The 13,184-nt window shown below is 41.7% G+C and overlaps 1 protein-coding gene across 2 annotated transcripts in view; it reads right to left on the bottom strand.

Moving 5' to 3' along the window:
- The window catches only part of LOC113003756, a 241,205-nt gene that overhangs the window by 172,124 nt on the left and 55,897 nt on the right, over positions 1-13,184 (bottom strand). Inside the window, exon 2 of one of the 2 annotated variants that reach the window (XR_005575446.1) lies at positions 5,662-6,033. Coding sequence is in view for 1 of the 2 variants with exons in the window: in XM_039452939.1 (XP_039308873.1) it covers positions 5,927-6,033 (107 nt within the window). In the remaining variant the exon portion in view is untranslated. Of the gene's footprint in view, positions 1-5,661; positions 6,034-13,184 lie in introns of those variants that run through there. The other variant, XM_039452939.1, reaches the window with a different exon arrangement.

Genomic DNA, 13,184 nt, shown 5'->3' with positions numbered 1-13,184 from the left:
AATTGGGAAATCATATGGGATTTTGTTTGTACTGAAATAATTGATCATAATTGATCATAAATTATTTTATGAATTTATATTGTTAAAATATTATTTTTCGAGAAAGACCAGAAAAACAAACCATCCGTTTCATAAAGTACTGTTAACGCGCTAAACTTAAATGCGATACTAAAACAGTCAAATAAACATAAAGCGTGCAACGGCATAAATAAAGCGAATCGCAGCAAAGCATATTAAGCATCGTAGAATCTTTCGCGCATTATATATAACAATATGTAGAGTAAAATAAAATAAAACTCAACTTTGTCCGTAACAAAGAACTAAATCGCGCTTTACTTCAGTGAATACGTAATTAGGTGCAGTGCATGCACTATTAACCAAAATTCTCTCGAATTTCCGTTTCAATATTACCGTTAAAGGCGCGAGTGCCGCGCGGCTTTTGCAAAATTCAGACTCGACGGTGGGAAGGTAGGTACACCAGGCCGGCGAGATAATAATGATGAAGTTCGGTGTCCGTGTAGCCGAGTGGCTGGCGAGACCGAGGAGGGTTGAAGCTGGCGGAAGGAGAAAGGCAACTCCGTCCGGAGGGGGGCGGCGGTGGGTTATACATTTGAGTACATAAATGTATGTAACTCCGAGTTTGTGTTGGAGTGGGCGTCGGCCATCTTGTCCGGTGGGTATTGACCGAGGCGACCGCCAGGCGAGAGAGACATGCCATGGCGGACAAACCACCCTCTAGCTACTACCTCCGGCATTAATTGCTCTTATTAGTTAAATCCGTGCGCGCAGTCGTCATCGTTGTCGCCGTCATCGGCGCGACGCGGCGCGGCGTGGCGCGGTGACGTCCAACGAAAAAAAAAAAAAAAAATATCAGTCCCGTCAGAGAATTGTTCCTTGTTTGCACGCGTGTGTTAATATTGGCGCGCGCGCGGCGAAAAGTCGGAAGGTAGCTGAGGACGATGTAAATACGCGTTATTTACGATGCAAAATTCATGTGAGCGAAAGAGTTGCCTTTGCTCGCGAGAAAGGTTTGCGTGTGCATGCGCTGCCACGGTATCGCAGCGGAGCACAGTTCATTCTCCGAGATCCTCAAGCCGAGCAAAGAACCATCATTACTTATTATTGAAAGACTGGAAACTATTAAACTGCAATTGTCTTGATTCAAGTGCCGTTGAAAGTATTAAAGCGACTATATTGGAAATTTTATTACTGCTGTTCTTGTGGAAAATTTAATGATATTACTTGAACTATCAATATTGAATTTTCAATGGTAATTTCGTTACGGTCGTGACTTGCTAATAAATATTATTTGTTAGAGAGAATTTTTAAATTAATATCACACGCGGGAAACATGTGCGATTGTACATATTTCGTTATATTATACGTAACTGCGTGACTTTTATTCCTATCGACTATCAAGAGCGATAATCCATCGCGTCGCGTGTCCAAATTTAGATTGCACCGAGACACCAAAAATGGAGTTGTCCATCTCTCGGGAGAACGACGATAAATATGAGATGAACACCGAGAATATTAGGTTCAAAACCTCCTTTATAAGGTGCAATTATTATACGAAATTAGCCGCGGTTAAGCTCGCCGTTAACGAAACGCCTGACAAGCCCCCGTAGCCGCATCCTTAAATAAAAGTTTCGCCCGTCGGAACTTTACCGATATAACGCTCAACCTTTCGCTCAACGTAATTTATTCCACTATTGCGATTTAAGGATGAGCTTAGTAAACTGCCAACGTTTCAAAATTATCCTCTTTCGGATGTCTAACCGTTGAGAATCAATCTTAGAAAGATTTCGTAAAATTAATCCATAATTACTATGAAATCATTATTTTATGCCAATATTCCGCTCAACGTAATTTATCCTACTGCGATTTAAGGATGATCTTAATGAACTGCCAACCATCATTTCACCATTATTTGCTTTTGTTCGTCTAAATATTCGAAATAAAATGCAGTAAGATTCGCAAAGTTAATTCATAATTATAAATCGATATCTTGTGCTAATCGGGACATGTAAATATTTTACTCGCCGTAATTTAATCTAATATTGTGATTATAGGGATGAATTTAGTAAATTACCAACCATCATTAAAATTATCAAAATTATTTGCTTTCGTACGTCAAAATGTTTAAAATAAAATTCAGTAAAATTCACAAAGTTAATTCATAATTACTATGAAATCGATATCTTATGCTAATCGGGACATGTAAATATTTTACTCACCGTAATTTAGCCTATTATTGCGCTTATAAGGATAGATTTAGTAAATTGCCAGCTATCATTTCAAAATTATCCGTGTTCGGATGTCTAACCGTTGGGAACAAAACTCGGAAGATTCGCAAAGTTGATCCATAATTATTACGAAATCGACATCTTATGTCAATCAGTGTATGTAAATTGATAGTACATGTATATAATTCTAAGAGCTTAAGTGTCGATATTAGTTTTGCAGTAGATTAGCTGTCAGGAGACACTTGATAGATCCATTTAAATATTAATATGCTAATTGCTATCGGTATCTCATTTGTGTTATTTCTATCGGAGAAACTGTTCGCCGATTATTGTATTTTCGATTTAACCTATATTTCGGCCAAATCTCGATGCTTATATCGGTCTTATGTTCTTGGAGACGTGTTAAAATTCACGGTACATCCTCGATTCCCACCGTGATCTATTCGTCTCGCCGCCTCTGATGGTTTTCTTTTTTTCATGCCGTCGTGGATCGAGCGACGTCCTATCGACGACTAGATATCTCTATACATCTCTCGTTGAGAAAAATAAATATTTTACAACGCGAATGCAACACGAAATATTTGGAAACTCGATGTGCTAAACAAGATGTTTAGCGAAAAACCACTGGGAGAAATTTTACTCCTCGCTCGAATTTAAATTTAACTCCTATTTGCATCTATGCTATTCACGGCATCCTGATTGTATCACCACTTGCAAGTCCTTTGCCCGGGTAAAAGATCTTAACATCGTGAAACTTCTCACGTCCGACTGACTTACGTCTTTTGGGTGTCCTGCTTTCTCTCTCGTTTATTTTCGCGCGCGATTCTAGACGGCTATTTATTCGCGGCGAGCAGCGAAATTCAGAATCGCCAACTTTCATGATTATTTTCCACGATCGATTGACAATACGTTTAATACTACGACTCTAACTTAAAATATCAAAACGATTCAATATTATTTTAGATTATTTCTCTCTTATCGATCTATTAATTTTTGTACAATTAAAAAAAACATTGCAGCGCAATAAAGATTTTCCGTCATTTTAAATCACGTTACTCCCAGCTACAAAAATTTTTGAACGCTCGAAAATGAAAATACTGAGTAGACGCATGATTCAAGAACTAAATTGACGTATGCAACCTTTACGTAAAGCGAAAAGAGAATTGAACATCGGAAGGTTAAAGGGTTGAGTGCCCGACAACATCGAGTTTCATGTAATCGTTTTCTCAGTAATGAACGTCGGTCGCTCACCGTCATAAGCGCGATCGTCGAAATTCAGTTCATTCGGGCCGGTACGGATGTAACTGAGAGAAACAACGGGCGTTGCTCTGCGGCTTGCGAAAATTCCGAAGGTATGTACGTCCGTTCGTTCGTCGTTTGCTGCACCTCGTCTCGCCTCGCCTCGCCACGCCACGCCACGCCACGCCGCGTCTCGCATCGCTTCGCTTCGCCACGCCGGCGAAGAGAAAGCGTGTATACGCAGGAGCTCTAATTCACGCCCGGCATTTCGCGCGGCGTGTATTTTAAGGCTGGTCCCGGCTCTAAAATTCCACCCTTGCCCCTAGCGCCCGTTCAACCCTCTCGCTCTCTCGCGTTGCCCCTTTCAACCTCCATCTTTCTCCTCTCCTCGCTCGTCGCTGTCGCGATCTCCGTTTCCCTCAAATGCTCGCTCTCTTTGTTTCGCCCTTGCTTTCTCACGGCATCACCTTCGTCTCTCTCTCTCTATCCGTTTTGCTCACTCACCCCTGTGTGTATTCCGTTCCTCCGTTTCTCTTCTCTCTCTCTTCTCTCTCTATTTCTCTCTCGATCGTTTCCCTCCCTCGTACGCGGGAATAACGCAAGCTAGGTAGTACGTACGTACTCGGTACTCGTAGTGGTGGGTATAGCGGCTGTGGATATAAAGGTTGTTCAGCGCCAGGGCAGAGAGGGCGACTAGGGGGTGAGGTGACGGGACAGAAGGAGGACGAGAGCGAGACAAATCGAGAGTCAGAGCGAGCGTGGAAAGCGCGACGGAGAGACAGAGTGTGTAGTGGCGAATGCGAACGGAAGGAGAGAGGATGACCGGGAGAGAGAGAGAGAGAGAGAAAGAGAGAGAGAGAGAGCAAGGGAGAGAGATAGGGAGTGAGAAAGAGAGAGTCGGGGTTCTTGGACTCTGTGTAGTGGTGCAAGGGTTCGTTCGACCCTTAAGGGGTTGTGGCTAGCGTCGGTCCCCCGCTGCCCCGACGCTCAGCCACCACCGCGTCCCCTTTACCTACCGCTACCTCCACCTCCTCCACCTCCTCCTCCTCCTCCTCCTCCGTCTCCTGCACCACCACTATCCCCTGCCCCCCCTTCCTATCTCCTCTTCTACCGCTACTCGTCGACCACCCAGTTAGCCACCCTCGTAGCCACCCTACGGCGAGCAAAACTACCCTACCGCCGGCGGCCATTTTACTCTCCCCTCGCCCTGGACTCGCCAAATTGTAATCCGAGTCCCTGGAATTCCGGGCAGAGCAGCCGTGGTCCGGCCTCAAAGGAGGCTTCCTTCGCCCTCTCGACATACCCCAGGATAATGATTAACGGAGTACTCCTCTTTCTAGCCCTCGCGACTCCGTTCCACACTTCGCAGAACAAACAGAGACGTAGCCGCGTTGCCAAATAATGGCAGGGAGACGCGCGAAAATCCTTCATTTAGCTCTGGCATCGAGTCGAGCCGGAATTCACAACGCTATGTTTTTACGAATATCGCCTTTGACATGAGAGAATTATGCAGTGCGAATTGTTATGTAAATTTGAAACTGAGTGTTTTCTATCTTTGCGTAAATATTAACAAAAGGAAGGGGGAGGGGGAGGGACTCGTGTTAATGAAACGGAGATATTTAAACTCGTTTTCTTTCGTACAAATTGCTTTCGTACAAATTGCAAGTACCATTGTACCCGAAATTCTGACCATTATTTTTATAGTGAACTTATTTTGATGGTCGTTTACGTTTCTTTTTGTTAAAGATGTGTTATTTTTGCATCTCATTAATATGGTTCGCTCCCGCTAATGTTATCTCAAAGTTACAGCATAATGGAGGCCACTGATCGAAACGGTAAACTTGATTGCTTAAAAACAGGTAATTTCCCAAAAATCGATAATTGTCAGCTTGAGCATCAGCTACAACACCCAACTTTCTAAACGTCTCGCCAATCTGATCGCGATACGCCCTTAATTAACACTTATACTACAACATCCCGGGCGTTATACGAGCCGAGAAATGCGAGGACAATAATTTCGTATCTCCACGTTCCGTCTTATCTGATTGGGCGAACGGTATCGGCGGGAAATTCACGATTATCTGTTTATGGGACGGTTAATGGGGATCGTGCCGAGTCGCAACAGCTCGGGCTTCGCGTCTGCCCGACGTCGGCCAATAATATCGCACGTACTTACCTGACGGCGCACCTGCAGCTCGCTGCATGAAATTAATGTCCGAGGAAGCAGAAGGTAGGACGGAGCAATACGGGAACGCAGGATGGGGCCGGAACCGATTCCTGGGTGGGGCGGCGTTTTCTTGTACGTTTATTTATCTCACAATTCTCTGGGATTTGTGCATTCGAATTTTACAATCGTCATTCATCACTGTCATCACGTAGAAACTTTTCGCCGAGATCGAATCAATCGAGTTAATCGATCGATTAATTATACACAATATATCTCAGTCTATTACGTATCGTATAATTAAGTCTCGAATTACTTCGGAGAGCTCGATCAACAGAGAATTCCTTCCTCTTGATGAATCGTCCAAACATTCATCGGTCGAGTCTGAAACACAGAAGAGAGAAAAGAAAAATGTAAAATACAATGAAAAAGGTAAAAATACAGTGAATCCGCTTATGTTTTTGGATAGCATTTGAAGCTTAGTAGGGCGGAGCGTGTACGAAAAATTCTGGATGAAGAATAAACGAAACGGTACTGTCACGGACTTATAAACGACGTGTCGCCTTCGAGCACTATTTATCTAAGTCCGAGGATAGATTTTATCGCCCTGGATATAATTTGTTGTGCAGCAACATTGGTGGTCGGCGCAGCATTTGTCATTCCGTGCGCGCGCCTCTGTGTTGACAGCGCTCGCCTCGTTCTCGGGGTGAAGTTCACCGAAGAAACCGGAATGAAACTGGATCAACCGGTACCTCGGAACACCCTGTGCAGATTGACCACAATCGCCCGTGTAGACAAATTTACGGCAGTGGTGATCAATTGGCTCCAAGTCTTCACTATTACGTATTACTCGCGTACGATGTAACATAACAATTACGCAATACGAATAGATAAAAGGCTAATGAGACTTTCAAGTAATACGCATAATAAAATTTCTAATAAATTTGTCTCATGCCGATGATGACTACAAAGAAAGTCGAAACGTTCGAACATTATCGGAATGAACAAAAGAATTTTTTTTGTCTATGATTGACTAATTCACTCTGCGCAAAAATAACCGCGCGGTACTCTCATTAGCCTTTTACTTATTCTTGGTGTGTTAAATCTCAAATCTTTTACTAAATTGTTATAATAATTACGTTTACGCACTTTACAGATATCGCTTCGCGTGTGACAATGGAATGGTATCCGATGAAAATCATATTGTTCTCTTTATATCACAGCAACTTCATTCTGTCTGAATCAATAGATGTATTGATTTCAAGACAATTAAAACAAGAGAAGCGTGAAACAAATAATTATAACATTTTCGCGACAATAACAATGAGTGAATTTCGCAAATAAAATTGATTCTTTTAATCATAAACGCACACGCGTGTCTCTATAACTTTTATTTCTGTGCTTCTTCCATAATTCGATTCATATTCCACGATGTGAAATTGATGAATGTTCCATGTACGTTATATATTTAGAGAGAATAAAGCAATTTTGTTCTCTGGTTTCTCGGTAGATATCTCCGTAAGATGGCCGTAATAGGATGGAAGACGAGAGACGTTTCGTTAATAAAAGCACGCGCGAGCCACTCGAAATATTTTACATCGCTCTTTGCACTATCGATCCGGCCGATTTATGGGATTCCAGCTGATCGTTCATTTGAAGAACGCTCGTCGGCAACAGTAGACGCGATCGCTCCGTCCAATTTTCCGGATTTCTCGTGCACGAACTTCCGCTCTGAAAAACGAATGCGAGACGAGGAGACGAGAAAGAGGAGCATGCTCTCAGGAAGGGAGGAAGGGACCGCTTCTCCGTCGACGGCTTGCTCTCGAATACACGCGTGCACATATCAATATCGGCCATGCATGACAAGACGCCTGACTGGACACGCTGATAAAAACGAAAAGAAACTCCTCGCGCATTCTAACCGAGCCATTCTTAGATCTAGGCCCGACACCCAGACAATCGCGCAATACCGATTCTGTTTTCTATACAGATCAGAAAGTACGATTTATTTTAAAGAAGTAATGACATTTACGAATAGCATTCTTAGCTAGCAAAAATTTTTAGAAATTTAGGAAAAAAAAACAAATTTTTTTCTTACTGCACCTCTCTTTTATCAGGTTTTATCTTTTAATATAATATCACTTTTATTTTCCTCTACTTTAATTTTAAAATAACTCACATTTAAAAACTCTAATAAGTAATTTATTAATAAAATTCGCTGTTATTGTCACCGTCTTCGTATTTTTCAGAAAGCAAAAAATGAAAAATAGGGTTCTTTCCCTGAATTTTACTTTTCTTTTTTGGAACATTAAGAATATTAATTCGTTATAATTACAATTATCCTTCTTCGTATTTTGTTCAGGGGAAAAAAACAGAAAAGCTTGTTTTTTTCCTCGATTAAAATCAAGGAAAATTTTTGGAATATTAAGGACACTATTTACAAATGACACATAATATGTTTCATTAAAACGACAAAATTAATCATTTTTGCATTAATCACTCGCACAGACGTTGCAGTATAATAGTTGCACGAATATTAATACTTCGCTCGGTGAAAAGAAACAAAATCAATTGTAACGGGACTATATTCGCCATTAGTTTTCAAATTGTTTCTTGACTAAATTTAAATAAGGTAATAAGTAATTCATCATTGATGTTGCTTCCGTGTATATTAACATTATGATATCGAACAATTTGACTATATTTTCAACAATGTAATGGCGACGACATAATCCCGAGGATATATGTATAAGCCGCGAATATACGTATACCGATTTTCGCGGCGGCGTATCGGTACCAGCGGGGACGGAATGCGCGGGGGTTTGCGATTTTCATCTCGATTCGGTCTCTCCGTCGGCCTTTCGCGCCCGCCCGGCACGTCGGTAAGAAGGAAAAACGATCCACCTCTCTGGATACTGCGCCTCGTAAAGGAGGATAGTAATCGAAGCGCGGAAAGGTGCAGACTCCGTATATGGACTCGTACGCGTTACGAGGGCTCGTGCCATGCGTTTCTTCTTTCAAGAACTCGGATCGATGCGTCTTTATCAACGACGATACAGAGATCCAACTATCCCTCCTTTTTCTGCATTCCATTACGTTTTGCGTTGTCCCCGTTACTCATTTTCCATACGTCGGCGATTCTCGCAAAAATTTATAATCAATAAATAATTGATCGTTGAACACCGATCAAGATGGTTCAAGAACGTTTCGCGTGCGTGGGAATAAGCAAATAATTATCATATTGGATGCGCGTTGCGAAGCACGATACAATTTTTATCTGCGTTTTACGATCGGTGCTTTGATTTTCCATCTGGTTTTCGTTCACTTGCAAATTGTAGCGTAGCTCGTTATCGATTCCGCGTATGGAACGGTGCCATGCGAGCAAAGCCGCAATTCTCGGGCGCGAAAATTCCCGCGACGAGGTGGCGGCGCGACGCGACCGTGCCGTGCCGCGCTGACCCTCCTCGCGGAATGTCAAAGGTGAAGACGCTCCAGTGCAAAATTCGAAAACGAGCGCGAAAATCCGGCGAATTTCCAGAACAGTGCGTCGTATCGATTCGAGTTTCCGTGGGCGTTGCTATGAGATGGACCCTTGTACAACTCCGTGAGCAAGGTGGAGAGAGAGAGAGAGAGAGAGAGAGAGACTTGAGAGAGAGAGAGAGACTTGAGTGTCGCCAAGCTACCCTCCACCTCCTTCGCCTCTTCACCTTCGCGACGACCCACCACCCCCCGGGGAGAGCCGCCCATCCTCGGTATCCCTCCACGGAGAGGCCATCTCGCCCTCTACGCCCGTTATTACTTCTACAAATATACAAGCTATCGTATTTCGTGATCGAACTCTCGAGGTCGTAGAGAACGCAAATTCGATGGAATCGCCCAGCTAATACCGTTTCAAAGAAGCACCGCCGTCGTTCGCCTTTGAGACCCGCGATCTCTCGCGAGGATCAAAACTCCCTCGCGAACCTCCTCCTTAACCGTCTTCGTCGGACCCTTATCTTCCCTTGGGCCTTCCACTACTTGATCCTGGATCCGCCTGCTTTGCCTCCTTTCATGTCGCGTGTCTCGAGTAGAAAATAATGCGAAACATCGCGGGGAGGGTACGCGAGGCGAGGCTCATCCGTGGAAACCTGCCGTTCTCGCAACCTCTCGCGACTCGCTCCTGAAGGAGCGAGTCTTCGCGAATCTGCCGAGACAAAGATATACGCCGTAGCGCGTAGATTTGGAGACGATCCAAAGAAATAATGATCCGCACGGGGCTTTTCTTCGGGATGGCTGCGAGTCGCGAGAGTCTACGAGCTCCATCGATCGCGGTTGGCAGACGCGATCGAGATACCGATGTACGCGGAAAACGTGAAACTTTGTTAAACGCGGATCTTGTATCGGAAGCGTCTTTATTAATGATCACCCGCGGCGTCAAGCGTTATTCGTAAGATTAACGACGCGAGTTCCTCGGGCCCGTCGCGGTGAAGTGCATAGCTTAATTAATGATGGAATTAAAATTTCCGTTAGTTCGACGAAGTAATATTTGTTGCTAAATTTAAGCAGATTTTATATGTAGTATATGGAAAATTAAATTTCAGGAATAAATATTACTTTAATTATTTGTAAATATAGTTCAAGAATTGAGCGATATGTACGAATCGAGCGCGCTTATGAGTATGGTAACGCATTGTTTCAGCCTTCGCAAATTAAGAAAATTTATTTGTTGTTGCATAATTATCACGCCGCATGATTACTTACTTTCATATTCACACTGCGCACACGATGAGCGAAACAATGTTTAAAAGAATTAAATGTTCTTTCATCTTTTCGAAAATAGAAACGTGTCAATTTCTCAGCTGTCCGTAATCAACAACCCGTAGTTCAGAATCGCTCTTCTATAATGTTTGGTATCGATTTTTTTTCCGCGGCCGGCTGATCTGAAGGCTGAAGCCCGGCGGCCGAGGGAACCATCAAACAGGAAAGACGCGAAAGTGCACTGCTCCCAAGTGTGAGTATGAAAATGTCGGAAAGTAAGCGGCTGTGTGACGGACGCAACAATATATGATTTTATATATTTTACATTAAAATTATATTCGTGTATAATTTTGATGAATCTTTATAGAATCATTTCAGAACTGTAATTTTTAAATTGTGGTTAAATTCATGTTTAAACAACAGACGCTTAAACATTTTCTCGAATTTTATAGATTAAGAATAAAATCTTGTCTTTCTGTAATAAGAATATTAATCAAACTGGCCACTGAAATTTTAATTGCAGAAATTATCATGACTATATTAAAACGTAATGAGAAAACAACATAAAAATCTAGAGTAATTCTAAAATATATTTTCATTTAATAACAACGTGTTTTATAATATACTAAAACGTATTATTTTAAATAACGATATAACGATTTGTTATATGTGATAGAAACATATCTTGAATGAGATACAAGTAGGATCACCTGTCCCCTAAATAGAGTAAGAGAAGGTCCAGCATCCGGTCAGGTGAGATCAAAGATCATGGGTTAATCTGTCAGCATCTCGCCCATCCAGTTCTGGACCAAACGTGTTCCGTTCATAGAAATGGTCGTAACCCTACAATAGCTGACATCGCAGAATAATAAATTGACTAATTAAATTCATATAACTACATGTAATATTGTAATTTAAGTTGTACTGTAATTATTTATTTACTCCAGAAAATTAAATATAAAATATAAATAGGTAACTTAAAAAAAAAATAAATTTTTACTTTTTTAAACTTTAAATGCTTATAATAATAATGTAAACTAATTTCCACTCTTTCTCGAAACCTAATTTTTTTTAGCGAAGTATTACCGGAGTTAATTTTAACTATTTAAAAAGTAATGTAATTCTCTCACTGATCCGCTAATTTTGTCTTCGAGTAGAACGAAAAGATTAACGAGATCCAAAGGAGGCGGAGGTTCCTGTTAGAGAAGAAAGGGTGCGTACTGTACGGACTTCTACGTGCGTCCCTTTGAAAGGATTCAAGCGCGGTCCTTCGTCTTCTTCTTTCCGCCTCTTACGGTTTCCATGACGCGCGTACATCACGCTAGCTCAGACTCACTTAATTGGGTCCGCCATTTTCAGTGGCTCGACCCTTCGAAAAGCCTCGCCGCTTCTTCCCTCGAACCACCCCACCCCCTAGTCTTCCTCGTAAGGGAGAATTCAGAAGGGTTGCCCACCTACCCGGACCCTGCGAAGCCTTCGAATACGAGCCGAGTGGCTTTTGTTTTCACCCCCGAAGGAACCGCCATTTTGAATTTATGATACCGGAGTCTACGGTGCTCGGACACCGAAAAACTTCGGTCGTTAGTGAAAGTTAAGGGCGGCCCTTGCCCGTCAGTGGCGGAGCATGCGGAGTCATTTTCCCTAATAAGCGATGGATATGCTCTTCGCGAAAGATCGCTTGACAAATGGTTATCAGCTATGATAATATACGCGTGCCAGGTTGTAGTTATTTGTTGGAATCGTAATGTGTAAAAATATATAAGCTTTGCATAATTTTATGAGCAGAAATAATTTATAAAATATAAATAAATAAGTAAATAAAGTAAATAAGTAAGAGTAAATTAAATAAGTAGATAAATAAAGTTTTTTCTAAATCAGTAATGAAAAGGATTAAAAATTGCTACGAGACAGAATGCAAGATAAAATGCAAAACAAATAAAAATTTCAATCAATTATAACTTAATGAAATAAAATAAAACTTTAATTCCTATTTTATTTTAAATAACAAGCTAAAAAAGTTCTTTTTCTATATTAAGATAAAATAAAATTTATAATACAAAAGAGATTTTTTATTTTAGACATAGTTACATATTCAAAAGCATATTTAATTATACGTATTTTAAAATAAAATCATCTGAGTGCGGGAGAAACAAACAGCTGTACAGTATGATACTTTATATTAATATAAATAAATTAATTATTTTCTTGATTTCTAATGTAAGAATTTTGTTTTTAATATTATACAAGTTTCCTAAATACCATGCGTTTGTTAACGGTTGTTGACGTATGAACAACTTTCCAATTACGATAAATCTAATTTCCGACTAAAGATCGAGAGGTGGAACCCGTCTTGTGGGCGGAGGCTTTTTCGATAGGCCGATAATCTGATATTCCGGTCGGCAGATAGTTTAGTTCAAATTCGATGTCCGGAGGAGAAAGAGAGAGAGAGAGAGACAGAGAGAGAGATAGAGAACGGTACACGGAAACAGTTCGGCGGAGATGTCGACTTAAAACAATTGAGGGTGCCGTAGCGGCACGCAATATCCTGACTCCTCTAATTCGATTAGAGAACTAGCTATGCAGCCCAGGAACCTGGAATTCCTTTAACCAGCCCGGAGACTTCCAGGTACGGATACAGCCGACTCGCGAGGGACGCGGACGAATTGCAGGGTGGATACAACCTTACAGATATACCGTGAGTAGAGGTAGTCACCGAATTATCGGACTCGATGGAAGAACCGGCTCAATTTGCCAAATTAATCCGGCGTGCCTTCGGCATCCAGTTTGCCAACCAAAGC

Source organism: Solenopsis invicta, chromosome 8, assembly GCF_016802725.1.
Source record: "Solenopsis invicta isolate M01_SB chromosome 8, UNIL_Sinv_3.0, whole genome shotgun sequence".
NCBI lineage: Eukaryota > Metazoa > Arthropoda > Insecta > Hymenoptera > Formicidae > Solenopsis > Solenopsis invicta.
This window is presented reverse-complemented; position numbering and strand designations above follow the sequence as displayed.